This window comes from Accipiter gentilis, chromosome 19 (genome assembly GCF_929443795.1).
Source record: "Accipiter gentilis chromosome 19, bAccGen1.1, whole genome shotgun sequence".
Classification (NCBI taxonomy): domain Eukaryota; kingdom Metazoa; phylum Chordata; class Aves; order Accipitriformes; family Accipitridae; genus Astur; species Astur gentilis.
Genome location: NC_064898.1, coordinates 4,087,155 through 4,105,418, shown reverse-complemented (window position 1 = coordinate 4,105,418; position 18,264 = coordinate 4,087,155). Strand labels below are relative to the sequence as shown.

Below are 18,264 nucleotides of genomic sequence, written 5' to 3'. Positions count from 1 at the left end.
TGGGAGGCTTGTGCTGTTTAGTTTTCTCAATGGGCAGAAGAGGAGGAAGGGAGATCAGCCCATTCTGCAGCAGCTGATGATGCTCGAAATTGTGATATAAGATGCATTCTTATCTGAAAACTGCTTTGAAAAGAATGGCTTTCCTCAGTGCCTCAGTTGTCAGCATTTTTAAGGAGGCTCCTAAACAGTTATGACAATTCTTAATTTTTAGTTCTTGAGCACAGCTTAACTTGGACAAAATACTTCATTTCAGAAGATGTAATCGTAAGACATCAATTGATGTCTTATGACACGGTACCCTTACTGTCTCCAGAAGGCCCAACACATTTCTTCTCGGTAACCATGTTCATTAAGTAGAGAAGAAATCCCTTTTTTTAAATTACTACCCCAAAACTGGATCTTACCTGAGTATCTCCAATGGCTTCCTGGCAATCTGAACTCCAAATTTGTGTGCTCTGAGGTCTACGTAAGACTCTCTGCAGGCTTTAAATACTTAGCCTTGAAAATCATTCTGTTTGTCCATCAATAGCTAGATGAACAGATCGTTCTTTTTGTGAACTTGTATGTGCTGTAATGCTTTTTGTGGGGGTCATTCTAGCATTTTCTCCTTGCCCCTCACCTACCTGCTTTCCTGTAAATCCAGATATTTCTCTCCTAAAGTTCTAGCTGAGCACTAAAGTGTGAGAGAAAAGCCTTCAGTCTTCGCAGGTCATTGAATACTGTACATGTTTAAAAACATGAGAGTGTCTGATACCCTTTTTGTACTTGTTTGGCAAATTTTCGAAGGAACAGCTAGGAAGTGTCTTTCCTAGCTCATTGTATCTTGTTTGCTTGCCTGAATGGCACAGAGTTGCCCAGATTTCAGTGTTGAATAGGCAACAAGTATATGCTTTTATGAACTAAAAGGATGAATGGATTGTGAGTTCTTCTGGCTATTATAGTTTAGCAGAATAAGTATCATAAGCAGAAAGCAGTGAATAATCAAATACCATTGCAAGACAGAGAGGAAAGGCAGCTTTATAGGAAGATGATTGTCATGGTTTAACCCCAGCTGGCAACTAAGTCCCACACAATCACTCGCTCACTCCTGCGCAGTGGGATGGGAGAGAGATTCAGAAGGGTAAAAGTGAGAAAACTCGTGGGTTGAGATAAAGACAGTTTTAATAGGTAAAGCAAAAGCCATGCACACAAGCAAAGTGAAACAAGGAATTCCTCCACCACTTCCCATGGGCAGGCAGGTGTTCGGCCATCTCCAGGACAGCAGGACTCCATCATGCCTAACGGTGACTTGGGAAGACAAATGACATCACTCTGAGCATCCCCCCTTCCTTCTTCTTCCCCCCAGCTTTATATGCTGAGCGTGACATCATATAGTCTGGAATATCCCTTGGGTCATTTGGGGTCAGCTCTCCCAGCTGTGTACCCCTGCAGCTCCTCGTGCCCCCCCCTAGCCTGCTCGCTGGTGGGGTGGGGTGAGAAGCAGAAAAGCCCTAGACTCTGTGTGAGCACTGCACAGTAACAAAAACATCCCTGTGTTATCAGCACTGTTTCCAGCACAAATCCAAAACATAGCCCCGTACCAGCTCCTATGAAGAAAATTAACTGTATCCCAGCCCAAACCAGCAAATGATTTGTCCCAGATGAAAAAAGACCGAACTAGTTTAGCACCTGGCAACCATCTGGTGCTTCTACCATGTAATTAAAAGACCTGCAGAGGCAGGTATCACATGTTCTAGCATAAGAATTTCTCAGGTAGTGGGTTTGGTTTTTTGGGTTTGTTGGGGTTTTTTTGTTTTGGGGGGTTTTTTTGGCAAATACCGTTTCCTAAAACATAAGTGATCCTACCATCCTTTTTTACTTATTTTTTCTGACTTACATTTCTGCTGTTTATTTTCATTGCTGATTTTATCAGTAGAGAATGCTGTAGAGGAATAGACCTGTGATTTTTATAGGTGCTAATTTTCTTATACCTATCCTCAGATGATTTGTTTAATTAAATCAGTGTAAAAGCTATGCAAAGGAAACTGGACAAGTAAAGATTGGGGTTTTTTTTCCATTAGGATGTCATGAATTAGTAAGGCTTTGTTTTGTTAAGTAGTGGAAGAATTTTTCTGGGAGGAGTAGAGAAATAAAGAATGAGAATTTTCTGAAGGAATCAGGAACCCTGCATTGAGTTTAGTGTTAGCTTTGAGGAAGGTAGGGGAGTCCGTTCAGTCTGTGTAGTTTCACTGTACTGAAAAAGCTAATGAAGTTTTTAGGTTGGGGATGATCACTGTCAAATAGCTGTGAGAAAACCTGTCATTAGACATTTTCATGATTGTTGCAATGGTGTTAGATGCCCAGCGGTGAGGCTTCTTGGAAGAAAGTTAAGGTACAGAGGAGAAGGTAACTTAAACCGCTATCTATAAACTTCTGAATTCACAGGTGGCTATTAGACCTGGGGTAACTATACATTTCTGGGTGGACATTTTTATATATCTCTATTCCCTTCTTTCTGGAATAACTGCTGCTATGTAAGTAGATAGCAGCAGAGGCAGTATCTTTACCCATTCACTTTAGTTCTTTGATACATAATTCTAAGTTAGTAGTAAAAGTTTCTGTTTCTGTGTAAATGAATAATTGATTGCAAAGTACTTACATTTGGGGAATGTGGGTTGAATGTATCATTCTGTTTATAAGCCAGTTTATTAGTAAAATGTTAATTTCTTTTGTTAGCTTCTCTGTTACCTATGGTAGGAACTCCTCATGGATTTTCTTCTGTGAAGAAGATACAAGAATACAAGTTGTAAAGCTGCTAGAAACACTTGGAAGATTTGACGGGTCTAAGGTGAAATAGAAATTTAGATATTTAAGTTACTTTTGAATGTGCTTGAAACTTGTGGAATAATTTTAAGTACAAAACTATAAATACAGAATTTTAGAATTCCTAGTTACAGAACAGTTTCTGTGGTCCAGAATTTAATTTTATAACATTTCCTGGATGGCTCAATGCTCCAAACATTGGAAAAGAGGTATCCAAACAGCTTAAAATAGGAGGATAGATTTCTGTTGCTGAGGCTGAGAGTGAGCAAGGTATTTAACATGAAGCAGCATCAGCACCTGTCTAGCTGTTGAAGAACTGTTAAAATTGAGCAGAGAAAAGATTCCTTCTGTGGATGGCCTGAAAATGATGTAGCATCAGTAAAAAATTAATATAGTCTGCTGTGTGGTCCTCTCTCCCCGTTTTCCTGTCTGTCATCAGTTCTGACTGTCATCAGTTCTGACTGTCATCAGTTCTGACTGTCATCAGACAGAATGACTGATGTTAGTTTGACTAACTGTCTCTGATCTAATATATTAGGGTATTTTATTTGCGTTCTGCTTCTGAACTGTCTTGGTGATAAGACAGTTTTCTTTATCTGCTGGAGAGAAACAACACCAAAAGACGTGCAGAACAAAAGAAAAATGCAGTCACCAAGGAACAAAGTAAATTTGGCAATGCAACTGACACGAAAGGTGTTAATCTTTAGAATTCTCAGTGTTCAGGAAAAAAATTCAGCTTGATCTCTGTCCTTTGCCTGGAATAAAAGAAGCCAAAGTCTCCTGTGCAAAATATGTTTTGCTTCTTTATTGTTACCTTGACTGAGTATTGAACTCTGCTTCAGGTCTCACTTCAGCATATTTACTTCTTTTGCAGGCACATGGCCTTTTCATGTTTTCTCACAATTCTTTTCTAAAATGGTAATAATAATAATTCAGAGATCTTACATTTTTAAACACTCTGTTTTCAAAATGTCTGACTGAATATAGTCAAGCCTTTGGAATATCTGCTTATTTCTGTTTCAGAAACAACCTACTCTTAATTGATGTTCTCAGAATAGAAACATAAAAATTTTTGTTCTAGATGCTGCCTTTATGCCAGTTTTAATCTCTCCTTTGCATTACATGTAAATTCTGTTACAATAACAAATTATGTTCCAACCTGCATTAAAAGAAAAATCAAATGTTTTGCTTTTGTACCTAGCAATCGTCATCTTAGTGTAAGTCCATAACTGATTCCTTATACACAGTAGTAGTGCATCAGTCACAAAATTTAAGATGAGTTAGACCAGAATGAGCTTATTCATTATTCATTTTAAAATGTCAGCAGTCTGCATAATAAAAAGCTGGTATACATTAATCACAATAAAAGGTCTACAAGGGGCATGTGAATAGTTGATGAATCTGCAGCTTTTCAATCTGGATATCTAGAGATTAGTAACAGAACTATTGAGACTGATACGAATGTAATATTGAGTGAAACCAGATATGTGAAACATCATAAGAGTCTGAGGAGGAATGTTAAGAGAATGACCTGCATTGATAACGAAGGACGTTATTGACTGCAGTAGAACTAAATAACAGTAAGGAATATTTGATTTACATAAAGACCTCAAGGCAAGTACTCAGATGGTGAATTATATCTGAACATAAGGAAACACTTTTTTACTGTGGGGGTGACTAAGCATTGCCACAGCTTGCCTGAAGAGGTTGTGGAGTCTCTGTCCTTGGAGGTAACTCACAAACCATCTGGACATGGTCCTGGGCAACCTGCTGTATAGGTGTCCCTGCTTGAGTCCCCAGAGGTCCCTTCCAACCTCAACCCCTCTGTGATTCTATGTTTCAACAACATATTGATTCAACTGTACCTTCATAATGGAAGACAGCAGCAAGGTTAAACCAAATTGTATGTGCCACTCCTCTTACTGTCATCCTAACAGGATGGTAGACTACAGCCCCAAAGATATCCAGAATGAGTAAACCAAGCTGATGCGCACAATGACTTAGTAGCTGTTGATACCTAAAGTGTATAAAAGATCTGTCTGAACAACAGTTTGATTTTGAGAATTATAAGAACTCGTAAGATGCAGTAAGACACAGTGAGGATGTGACAGCTGAAATCTCCTGTCCTGTGTATCAGACACAAGTCTTGAACAGATGAATTCAGCACACTTATCTTGGTATTTGTGAGTAAGTGGATACGAATGTGAGTCGGTATAATCAACTTGATCAGCAAGTTAGGTAAAGTCACCTCTGCCCTCCCTGAGGTCTGGTATTGAGTTTTGTTGCATCACATTCCTTCAGCTGTTTGAAGTGCTCTAAAGACTTTGGAGTGCTCTTACTAAAGGTAGGTGATTTTGCCATTTTTGAAGCACAATGATCCAGTGGATGGTAGTTACCCGTAATGCAATGAATCACGCTTTTTTAAAAATTCACATTTTTGCCTATATGCAATTTGATTACCATCATTCCTTAAGTTACTTTATAAGTTCCTTTGTATATAACTAATATAATCTTGTAAAGCCAGCCTGCACAGATTGATTTGCCCTACATATCAGTGCAGTAAATAAACAATCTTATGACCAAATAAGCTTGGAGAGTATTGGCTGTAACCCAGAATGCCTTCACTGTGATTTGTGGCTTAATATTGCCAGAAATATTATTATGTGAAAGCCTGAGGAGGGTATATGTATGGGTTTAATTTTCTATGTTTTATAGGGAAAGGAAAGTAAGGATGGGTTTTTTAATCCATAGATTATTTTGGTGTAAAATTAGTGTGTAAAATTAGGATAAGTAAAGTGTTTTTTCCACTCTGTAGCATAACAAAGTGGAGGTCCAGAAAAAAATTGTCTGCAGATGGTACTGTTGTATTAAAATGTTACTATTTATTAACTATTTCTGAAACAGAATAGTGTGCTTGTGTTATGAACATTGTGAAGGCCTAAAAGAGTTAAAAAACAGTGTGCACAAATGCTTCTAAAGAATTATTTTTATTCTTTCAAGGCAGTCATCTTTGTGCATAAAAATTAGTACGTTTGCCCATTTTCTTTTACCTCCCAATATTTTGTTTGATTTTTTTATCCTTCCAGTGAACACTATTGAATCCTTCCAATAAAGGAAGGAGAAAGCAGGGTCTTTTGTGATTGAAGGTATAAATCAAAGGCTGAGTAAGTAGGTACCACATTAATCCTATGAAGGTGATTAAAAAAAATGGTGGGAAAAAATCTCCACTTTTACCTTCTCCATATATTGGGTAGTGTCAGTTTAACTTTGGCTGTTTCCTCAACAGATTCCTGAACACCTACCCTTCAGCCTCAGGAGGCACATGAGGATTATGGGAACAAACAAGTACAAGATATATTCAACTTACTTTTGTTGAGAGTAGGTGGCCAAAGTAGAGGGGAGAAATGTACAGAATTCATGGGAAATGCACTCAGCACCTTACACACGTATACAGACACATGCGTACCTTGTTAAAGCTGCATCAGTCCCTCGGAGAGTCGGTGTTCCTGGCAGGGGTGGCATCCTGTATCTTTGACTCGATGTGTGCAGCAAGACAAGCATCCCTGGTAGCTCCTGAGGGCTGCCCTTTTATTGCCTTTTGGGGAGCCAGGTTGAGTCCTGGCTGGATTCCCAGGGGATTGCCAGGCTGAATGTCTTCTGGGGCAGCCACACTTGCATACCTCTGCCAGGCTCAGCCAGCTGGTTTTGGCTGGAGGTGTCTCCTGGTGCATGCAGACCTCTTTTCTGCTGTTTGCTGACCCTGTTGTGCCCTAGCCAAATCCCACTCATTGCTTCTCATCGACTTTGGGGAGCTATAAAATTTATCTCAGTCTATATAGCAACATCTGCTTGGAGTTAGATGACTACTGAGATGCAAGAGCCTCTTGAGGTTAGACTTTTTTTTTTTTGCCAGATGTTTCTACAGTACTTCTGCTTGAATATTTTCCCTTTTGTCTTGAATTTTGTGTAAATTATTTATCACATGTGAAGCGTGTGAACTATGATAATGCCTTGAAGGAATTTTTCATTGTTGCTGATGTGCTGCTCCTTTAAAGGAGGGGAAAAATCAAATACGGCAGGGAGTATGGAGAAAGAATCTTTTGTGAAAAAGCAGTTGCCCTAACTTTGAATCTATTTGAGTGGTGAATTGTCAGGGATTGATAAATTGTCAGGAAAAAGAAAAGCCTGAGTTGCTGTCATAACGCAAAGAACTTCACACTTTAAAGATTTAATATAAGTATTAAGGTAATTCAGTATTCTGATTCGTCATTTGTACTTGTAGGTCTGAAAAGCAGTTTATATGTATGTATTTTTTAAATTATATGTATACACATATATTCTTTTTTCCCTTCATTACAGTCCTTATTCTGCAAAAATTGGGAGTATACTTGTTTTATACCCATTCTAAACAGAAAGATTAAGACAACTGATAGTAATGTTAAAGAAGTAGTATTTAAGTCTGTTAATTATTTTCAGATACAGCAGAGTCAGTAGTAAATTCTTAAACACTGTTATTTAAAACTATAATAATAGTAATACTTAAGTTTTTACTTGACAAATTCATACTTGGGACCTTCTTCATTTAATTGTTTTTAAGATCAAAGTATTTAAAATGTTTCCATTTTAAGTTCCATAGCGTAAAAGAGGCTAGACAGATGGAAATTCAAAATGGATATATATATATATATAAGGTTCCTGAATGCAATGCTTCAGAGTGTCTTGTCTAGTCAGTAGTCATTTGGGCGGCCAAACACTGGAGCAGGTTGTCCAGAGAGGTTGTGGAGTGTATTCAAAACATGACTGGACAGAGTCCTGGGCACCCTCCTCTGGCTGACCTTGCTTGAGCAGGGGGATTGGACTAGATGATCTCAAGAGGCTCCTTCCAACCTCAGCACTTGTATGATTCCGGGATTCAATGCTTTTTGAACAGGTGGAATTCAGGGTGTATGCTGACAATACAGTGTGTTTTTGAATTCAGAGAAGTGCCTTTAGTTTCATTTCTTATCAAGTACAAATTTTGTCCGGATTATTGTGAACAATACGCTTCCCTTGTTTTTGTTTTCAGGTTTGCTTTATTCAGCATGAATGCAGTCGTCATCTTCACTAAAAGGATGCTGTAGATGAACAAAATTGTTTCCTATATTCCTTTACAGGAGTGGTTTTTAGGTAAAGCATTATATGATGAAGAATCTACAATAATTCACCATTATGCCTTTGCTGAAAATCCTACAGCCTTTACGTTTCCAGATTTTGCTGCTGGTTGGGCACTTAGCATTCCACTTGTTAACAAGTAAGAATTGATTTTTTAATCACTTATTGTTTAATGATAGTAATTAAGAATGTTTAATTTATACAATTTTTCTAGATGCTAATCAATATTATTTCAATGAGTTATGATTTCATATGGATTACTATTTTCTGTAAAAGACGAAGGTGTTCCTGCTGCCACCTATATTATTAGCATCCATGCTGGTACATGTAAGTCTACTTTAGTTTGAGGATCTAAGGTGTGTAGCAAGACATTCAGCCAGGCACAGTAACGTACAACTAGCTCTGGGTATGCCTACATGGACTTGTGCTCTCACTATAAACTTACTCAGTAAATACTCCTTTGATAAAATTCCATTTCTTCCTTATTCTACATGTTCCAAGCATAATTATTATAAACAAACACTTAAGAATTTATTAGTAGACGAGGCTACAGAAATAGATTTCTGTATCATTGCTCTGCGTGTGGTTTATTTTGCTTCACTCTGCCTATCTAAAAGTTAAAATCCTCAGATAGTTAATAGTCATCCAGTACTAGTTGTTCAACTAGTTCAATACCATCTCTTGCATTTTAAAAATGTATTCTCCCTCAGACAGCAGTTTTATTCCTGGATCTTAGTGACTGCATTGCCTTCTAGAAGTGTTTCTTGTGCTGTAGAGACAACCTAGATATTTACTTCAGATTAGATGCTTAGATTTCAGAAGTTGAATGCATCTTGCTGTAGCAAGGATTGATGTTTTCATAAATTGAACCTGCTTAAATACTGTCCTTTGAATTACACAAAAAAGAGAATATTGTCTGAAGTTCGAGATGCTGATCAATGTGGAGCTTCAAATGCACTGCTGCTTTTAATCTGTTGAAAATGTTATGCCAGATTCTCCATCTACTCCAGATGAGAACTTTCGTCTTGGGCAGGAAGAATGTATCAAAATATGTGTGCTGAAAAAGTAGTATTCATATCATCACACTGTACTCCAATGAAAAAAATATGAAAAAGAAATATAAGTTTCTTCTTGGGGCAATAAATACAGAAGTGTGATTCCCGCCCTGCCCCCCCTCCCCACCCCCCTGTAAGATGGTCAATAATATCAGCCACACTTTGCTGCGTACACTAGTGATTGATTATTTTTTTTTTTAAATTTTTTGAGTTAATGTCTTCATCTTTAATTGTATAGGCTTGCAAAGAAGTTGAAAAGTGAACCACTCAAGTCAGACTTTACAATAGATTTAAAGCATGAGGTAAGCAGTGATGTGATGAAAGAAAAAAATGTCTTAAATCTATATATTTGAATGGTGATAAATGATAATGGACATAGCAGATTTTTCTTAGACATTGCTAAAAAGTTTGACTGCAATGGCATATTTAATTTCTTTTCCTTCCTTTTGAATATTGTAATACTTTATATTTCAAGTATAGAAGAATTAATGAATAAAATTGCATTAATATATGAATATGTACATGGTTGTATACAGTAAGTTATCTTCTAGGGCTTGCTCTATAAAGGAGAGAGACTTCTAATTCACAAAGCCTGAGCTGACATGAACAGTATCTCGGACACTAGCCAGCCTCACTCACTTTCTAAATCAGACTGTAAGAGCTAAATATGATGGAGTTTGGATTAAATAGTCTGAGGAACCTAACTTTTGTGTGACCAATCAACTCTGCAACTTGCAGCATGGAAGTCTGGAAAAAATTTTTTGCCTCTGGTTTGCAACAGTTTTAAAAGGTAGCCACTAGGTCTTTCTGAGAATAAGGGAGTTGACTGAAAGGAACATGAGAAGAAAGGTGTGGGGGGTTCTGAAAGAATATCAGTGCTACTTTTTCTGAAGCTTTTTTATTTTTTCTACCTTCAAAATGTCTGTACTGTCACCAAAGTGAACTCCTGAACCAGGGGGGAAGGGGGGGTGAATCTGGAATAAACTTGCTGATTTTTGGCCTGAAATTATGAGTGATGTTGAATTCATTTTAATTTTTTTAAACTCCTGAAAGTCAGCCATAAATTGTGGTTCTGGCCCAGAAAAAACCCACCTTACTTAAAACTACTGCTGCTGTTCTAGATCTTTATTCTGTAATGGTTATACATCTCATTTCCAACATAAATCTACAGTGTACTTAGAGAGTATAAATTGGTAGCATATTTAAATTAATTTGGTTTTGTGCCAACACTGTTCTTTCACATAGTTTCCCCACCTTGACCAATGTATTTCTCAAAAGCAATTGGACCCCTCTCAGCTTTCATTTTGCTACATGAAACAAGCCAACAAGCTGTTTTTCTTTTACCTTGTTAATTTTTCTAAATGTAAGACCTTGAGCTTTACACTGTAAATCTTCTTTTTGTAAGTTACCTCAAAGTCATTCATATATTCCCAATATTCCAGTCTACCTCAGCACTGACAAAACCTCTAAACGTAGTGTCATTAAAAAAAAAAAAAGTCATTAGCAGACATTTCTTCTATGTGTCACAGATTGCTTAATGAAAAACAATTGATCACTCAACTGGCAAAATGACTTCCATCCACTTCTTATTCTGTTAGCAGTTCTTTGCATATGTTTCATTTCAAATTTATTGTCAATGATAACCTACTTCAGCCCTGTAGTTATTCTTTCTGCACAGTCTCCTGTCTCCCTAGACACAGCTCCATTCCCCCTCATTTATTTTATAAATCACCATCTTCTCCTTCTTAAATCATTTTTATCTCTACGTCCTTCATGTGTGAATCAAGATTGACAACAAATCAAAGGATATAATCTATGATCTTTAATGATTGTGTGTAAAGTTTAAATTTATGAAGGATGATAAATGTTTTAAGTGTTTTAGTTTGACAGAGTCCTAATAACATGTGCCTCTAGTCTTTGGTATTTTATTGTGCTCTGTATCAGGTGGGTTTTTTCACCCTACTACTTTCCAAGTCCCTATTTCTTATATCCACAACTTTTATATAACTTTCCATCTGGAAGGCCTATCTTGCAAATGTGGTAAAGGATTTTTATCATGCTGCTGCTCATTTGTAGATTGTTTTTTAGACTCTTTGTAACTGCACAATACATAGCATATTCCCTGATACTCAAAACTTGAAGTGAAAAATGGATTTTTTTGTATATCTAACATTAGATTTGAACTAGGACTAAGACTATTTTTTGTCTTTTTATTGTAAATCCATTTCCATTGTTTTAGGAACAGTCTGTCATCCTGTTCTGTAACCCCAAATGGCACTCTAACCTCATTTCTGAAATATGATAACTTCACACCATTCTAAGGCTTTCTATTGAAGAATCCATTATTCACTGGGAAATCTTAGTGCATTATGAACTTTCATAAATAATTCATGTTACGTTACAATTGTTAAATATTCTTTGTGCTGCAGGAGCATTTCTTCTTTGTTGGTTCATGTGATAGACATTAATTCTGAATAGCTGAATTCTGAACTAATACAATCTTAAAATGTACTGAAAGCTCTTTAGAAATTCAATCTCTTGCTGGTAGTAGTCTTCCAGCTACAAGGCAGGGTCAAGAACCGCTTACATCCCATAATGTGAATGTGGTGACAAGACAAAAGATAACCTTGGAGATGTACGTGTGTTTATTGGTTGCTCTTTACCCACAAGCATATATGTGTTACATGTCAATTCCATACTCCTTCTCCACTCCAAGCACTGTCAACAGTATTTGTCTTAACTGCCACTCATGCTTATGAATTTTCTTCCCTATAGAGTGGCCTTTCCCTTTAGTGCTTTGTTGAACTCATCTGTAATGCTAAGATCATCTGTGTTTTCAGAAGCATTGCTAAAACAGCAAATAAACAGACCACTTAATAATGGTGAGGCTAAAATAAATTAGACCTTGCAAACTACAAAACTCACTGCATTGAAAGAACCTGCAGCTGAGTTAGTGGTTTAGCAAGTCACTCTCAGCTGAGCAGTAGTAGTGACCACGATGTACTCACAGCTCCCAGTTGTCTGCATCCGCTCAATCACAAGGAACAGTAATTTAAACTCTTTTCAGTGCAATCAAACAAATTCTTTTTACTTTGCAGTTGAGGTGGTCTAGGAGCGCGTGTGTAGTTACGACAACCCAGTTAAAGTCAGCAACTTGCTAAAAACTCATCAGTTAATTGTATTCTAGTATGGGACTGTACCCTATTGATAATCTTTCAAATCTGGAAGCTTAAGTTTCAAAAATATGATTGTATTCTCAAGCCTGCCCCCAGTCCTAACAGGGCCTGTAACAAACTGGCACTTCTGTTTTATACCCTCTAAGTTCCAGAAATGGCTGTGTGCAGGTAGTTCAGGTTTTCTGAGGATGTTGAGACCTAAATGAGATGGGCAGGAAAATAATAATCTATAACTTATAAGTGTGTAACTGGTTTGGTGACTTGGGCTTGTCCAGACCGTACTTAATGATCTTCGTTTGCACCAAGTTCTTCCTGAACACTGGGGAGAAGGATTATGTCCTTTTAATAATAGCTTAATGATCACATTTGCTAAAAGAGGAGCTGAACTCTGGGCCAGGAGGGGTTTAAAGCTAACAGTTCCTAAGTAAGCATAAAACACTGAAAAGGAGACTCATTTTCATTGCCTTTGGTGTGTTCTGGGTCTGGTCCCATATTCCAGTGAAGCACTTAACTTGTTTTCCATGCAGGACTCATTGGGAATATGTGTAAATAACACAGGAAACAGGAACTAGAACCCAAGACTGATTTTCCTGTCTTGGAGGAGTCCCATTCCCCCTGTGCAGCAGAGTCAGGCTCCCCTTCACTACACTGTTCTGTTGTTCCATGAATCTTACTTTTTTGCACAGTAACTCAGTTTCATGAGGTAGCATGGAGAATCTTTGTCCCAGAATATCTGTGGTTTGTTGGTGTAAGCACTCTTTTGAAAACTAGAAGCTGTAACTTCTGACTGAGTCAGGCAGAAGCAAGCCTAGAACCCAGATGTCCTACATCTTGAGTATATGCTCAACCAGCTCTTGTGCAAAGATGCTTTCGCATCTTTGGCCCATCCTCAAGAGAGACTGAGCATTCAGAATCGAGAGTGTATGGCAATGCAGCTGGGAAGCTCTGAATCCACATACTTACTGAGCTATTATTTTCTGCCTTTTAGATTTTTAAGAACTTCATTTTGTTCTTACAAGTTTCTGAACAGTTTTATATGTTTTGGTTTTGCATTTAAAATGGGCAAGAGTCTACTATAGGATAGCGTATCTATTACATTATCCTTCATTGTATTTTACAGCTTCTCAGAGATTCATTACTGATTTGAGCTTTTTAAATTGTCACCAGTGAATGGGACTGTTTTGAAAAGCTGAAAATTGCCCCATAGGATGAAATAGGCCTAGCTATTCCAAATTATGAAAATAATTTTAAAAGAGCAACACAATAAGGATCTTTTGTTTACTTTAAAAGAAAGTATAAATATTCACTCTACCACTTCATACAAAAGTTAAAGATGAGTTGTTTTGACAGGCTTAAATATATGAAACTAATTGTAATTCTGTGAAACACATATTAAAACTTGCCTGTCTATAGAATTCCTTTTATGGCAAAAAAATTATATGTTGGCTCTAGAAACATAAGCAAGGAGTAAGGTATGCAGCTAGTTTATCAACTAAGGGACAAATCTTCTACAGCATCCCATATTTTTCAGTTTTCCTGTTAAGTTTGCCCTGTAATATGATTTCTTTGTATGCTCTGAGAATTTTTATCCAGTTTCATTACTGATATAAATGTTTTCTATTTTGATAGATTGCCCTGTATATTTGGCAGAAGGGGGAAGGGCCACATCTTACTCCAGTGCCTGAGTTCTGCACAGATGATGTGAACTCGTATAAGGTTGATCATTGTGCAACAACATTCAGTAATTTTCTGCCGCTTTGTGTAAGTACCGTATTTTAAATACCTTTGCTTAGTAAAGGTAAAACTCTTACTAAAATGCGTAATATTTGACTTTAAAAATCTCAAACCTTAAGAAAATATTTCTCAATAAGTTAAAAAAAAAAAAGATTTGTTCTGGCATTTATCTGTTTTTGGATATGCTTTCAGCCTACCGGGGCACAGGGTACTTCCTGGCAAACAAATATTGTGTATGCTTTAATGGGTCTTTCTACCACAAAGTTTTGTCAGCACATGCTCTGTACAGTATTTCTCCTTACCTTTCTGTGAGATACTGAAGTATAGATAATCTTTTTTTACACATGGGAATCTAAAACTTGTTGAGGCTAAAGATAAAATGTAACACAGTATTTGGAGCATTAAAGTAAAACCCATCTCTTCCACTTCTAGGAGAATACATTTATGATATATGGGTTAAGTGTTGCTAGAGGCCCAAAAGTGTTCCATGCTTCCAGGAGAGCAAAATTCTAGGTGCCAAAAAGGAAAACAAATAAAAGTGGTTAAATGATTTTATTACAGTTGAGGAAATTCAAAGATTTCTAGTGTGTAGCATTTAAGCTTCTTTTTCCAAGTATGATACAGTTCAACATGTTCTCACAGTGATTAATTTCAAAGAAATTAAGAAAATATTCTTTTTCAGATGAATCATTCTTAGTTCAACGAGTTCTACTACGCATTCTCTTTCCCTAATGATAGGTGTACCCTAATGATAGGTGTTTTAGTTTACGTTAGAATACTACATCAATGTAAAAAGTATTTCAGTAATGTTATTTCAGGAATTTTAAACCACTAGTGACCTTTTTTTGAGAGACAAAAATGTACTTTCTGGTGTATTACTGGTACACTTATTCTACTTGATATGCTATACAATGAAAAGGTATTTTCTGTTTTATTATATGTATGGATATACATATCCTATAAAATGTTACAGGCAGAGCCTGCAATTAAAAAGTTAACTTTTGTTCTGTTCATACAGGGAGAGCCAGTGAAAAAGGAAGATGTTTTTGTTGCTGTAAAAACATGTCGGAAATTTCATGGTGATAGAAGTAAGTTGTTGGTTGGTCAAGGTAGTAGCTCTATACTTTATAGTTTATGAAATTAGTATTTAAAAACCAAGCTGATATATGCTGTCTGTGTAGCTCTTGGGGCTAAATGTTTGCAAAATCCACTGGGAAACATGAAAGCTTCAGAATTATAAACAGCTTATTCTTTATGTAGAATTTTTTTTTGCTATTTGGAGTTCTGAAGGAGTGCTGTGAAATGTTTATGATGAAAAGCTGTGGTTGTATGATGTTTCATCACTAGTGATTGGTTGGCAAAAATCTTGCAATTGAATATCTAAATTAAAAATATGCATAAAGTCAGCTTATAGTGTTGTGAACTGGAGCTGTTGCAATATTAATTAATATAGCACCTATTAATATCCTTCAGTGTGTTTCCCCCAGCTAATTGGTTCACTTCTGTTCCTTTACTAGCAGTGACAATTGTGCAGCTGTATGGTGGCCGATTTAGAAATTTGAACAAGCTGAAAGGTCTCTCTTCTCTGTCCTGCCCTCCCCTCCAGTAAAAGATTGAGCAGCTTATGCTGTCATATTGCTTCTATCTGTTGTCACCTTACATGATTTGATGTGCATGTGTTTTATAATGCTTGGAATGGGAAATTTTGTCTCTTGTAGAAATCTGGTCGTCTGTAGTACTTTGTCCAAGCCATGGCTCAGATCAAGAGTCTCCCAAGTGTGCAACACTGTAGCGTGTTTCATCTGGAAACTGTAGTGTTATACAAGTAATGATAGTCACTATGAAAATATGACCATGATATCCATGGTAAAAACAACAAACAAAAAAACCTAGCGCAGCCCAACAAGATACCTCAAGAGAGTGTTAACTTCCTTCTCAGAGGCACAGAAAATAAAGACATAGAGAGACACTCAGCTTCACCTAAGACAGAGTAAGGCTCAGCTAAGTTGAGGTAGATCCAATGTCTACAAAACTTGGAAGGAAAAATTCCAAATCCACTGATTTAATGGAAAACACTCTACCTACTTGATGCCACCTACCAATCCATTTTAGTTTACTTCTAGACATTTTGTTAATAAGGAAATTCAGGAATGGGTTTATTTTCATGAATTTACTTAAATTATTTGTGCCCTTGAATACTCCAGGTACATAATAGTTTCGCCATTAGGCTTAGTTTGTTCATGAGCGTAATTTAAAGTGATTATTATTGGCAAAAAAATTGAAAATTAAGTAATGGCTAGTAGTTGTACCAAATTTGGGGGGGGTGGGGGGGGGGTGCCACACCTATTGTCAGAGGACAGGATGAAGATAAAAGGTCTTCTCTTAACTAAGTCGCCTTTGCTAATGCATCCAAAACTGTAGGTTCTGTCACTTCTAAATTTAGACTGTTTGCCAGTTCCTGGGTTTTTTCTTCAAAATAAGATTTATGGATTTTTTCATAATGTTAGTGCATTTCATGAAGGCACATTTCTAGTATTTTAATCACCTAATCATTAGGCTATCTTTAAAGTAGCTTTTGACAAAACAAAATTGACTGTCCTGTAATTGGAGTTCACTGAAGAGTTCTCCTTTCTGGATCCATGTTTATTTTCTTACATCAAAATTAAAACCAAAAAAAACCCAAATCTAGAAAGTCAGAAAAGAACATAAGGCTTCAAAAAGATAGCGTAAACATCGTTCAAGAAACACCTGTTGAAGACTGAGGAAAATTCTTGAACTTTCCTCACAGCTTCCAGTGTTATGCAATAGAGGATAATCTTACTCAAGATTTTGAAAGATTAATGGATGCCAGCTTCAGAGAGCTCTTTTTACCTGGTAAGTCATTTTTTATTGTATGCCAAAAACTACATTAGTGCAACATTAAGGCTTGGAATTCGATGTGCAAAAGCAGCTAAATTTTACTTCAGAAGTTACTTCAGCTACAACTCTTCTTCTTACACATACTGTATATGGTCATATAAGAAAATTACAAGACTGCAGACATGCATCAAGGTTCTAGAAGCAGCACAAATAAAATATAATTAAGAACTTAAGAGCTGACCTTCTATAAATATCTCTGTAGTGCAGTATTAAAACTTCCATGTGATCACAAGTATTAATACATATTGATAAATATTTGCATCAACAGCTAGTCCAAAATTTCATATAGTTGTTCTCTCTTTGAAACATATGAGTTGTTAGAAATTACTAAGTATTGTGGGAATTCAGTTTACAGTAGACATTAGTCAGGATGGTGACACTTCATCAAAACAAGCAAGAAAAAGAGAAAGACACTTTACTAGTAGTCCCCTTGTTAAACCATTCAACTGAGTTGAGACTTGGGTCCTTGCTTCAGTGAACTTTTTTTCATTTATACAGAGAAAGGGGACTCCACCGAAGAAATTGAGGCTCAGTCTGTAATAGCAAATAGTTCTGTATGTTAAAGCACCCTACTGAGGGTGAGGTCCTTGGTTGGAGAAAGGTAAAACAGCCTTTACAGGTGTGTCTCTTCTGTCAGGTGAAGGTTGGAAGCATTTTGTATGTATGTGATGCTTCTGTACTGGGGCCTTGTTTACTGAAAGCTTCCTGGTTTTGTTCTTCTGAGAGACGTTTTTTAAATAGAACATTTCCATAAAATAAGAAAATAATTTCCTGACTACTTGTTTTCTTATTCTAGTTGGGGAAAAAAAAAAGTTTACATGGCATTCTCTGCCAATTAATACCTGATTATGCAGTGTTATATGATGTAATGTGACTTTTTATTATATAGGAGGTAGAGTTAATGCATTGTGAAATTCCTGGCTTTGCATTTCAAAACTATCGTAATGTTGTATGAACACAGTTTTTGTACATAATTCCCTTTGGATTTTTAATGTAAAAATTGAGAGCAGTTTTACATTTCTTTAAGAACTTTTAAAAGCAGTATTGGCCATTCCACAATGCTACAGAAGTGAAATTATATTAATATCAAATATTAAAGCCTTTCCATTAGTCCACTGAGTTCTTATTACTCCATCTTAACAGTTACCTTGCAGTTCATTTCAGTGTTATCAAACTGACTATTGGTCAGTCAAGAATAATAAATCCTTCAAACCCCTGTGTGATCAGAGTAGAGGAAAGTGAGCAACTAGGTAGGCAGCAAATGTCAAATAAGGTGATGAGTGATTCCAGCAAGGGGCTGAAATTAGTTCTTCACAAGTATCAGAGTTATCTAGCAGCAAAGGGAAGTTATAGAAATATTTCCTCTATTTAAAGAACTGGTGGGTTGATCCTGGCTGGATGCCAGGTGCCCACCAAAGCTGCTCTAT

At 36.7% G+C, this 18,264-nt stretch overlaps 1 protein-coding gene across 2 annotated transcripts in view; it reads left to right on the top strand.

The window, feature by feature from the left end:
• The window catches only part of B3GLCT (beta 3-glucosyltransferase), a 67,695-nt gene that overhangs the window by 34,827 nt on the left and 14,604 nt on the right, over positions 1-18,264 (top strand). For both annotated transcript variants that reach the window (XM_049822929.1, XM_049822928.1), the window contains exons 6-10: positions 2,716-2,827; positions 7,956-8,092; positions 9,247-9,310; positions 13,814-13,945; positions 14,937-15,006. In XM_049822929.1, coding sequence (XP_049678886.1) covers positions 2,716-2,827; positions 7,956-8,092; positions 9,247-9,310; positions 13,814-13,945; positions 14,937-15,006 — 515 coding nt within the window. The remainder of the gene's footprint in view (positions 1-2,715; positions 2,828-7,955; positions 8,093-9,246; positions 9,311-13,813; positions 13,946-14,936; positions 15,007-18,264) is intronic.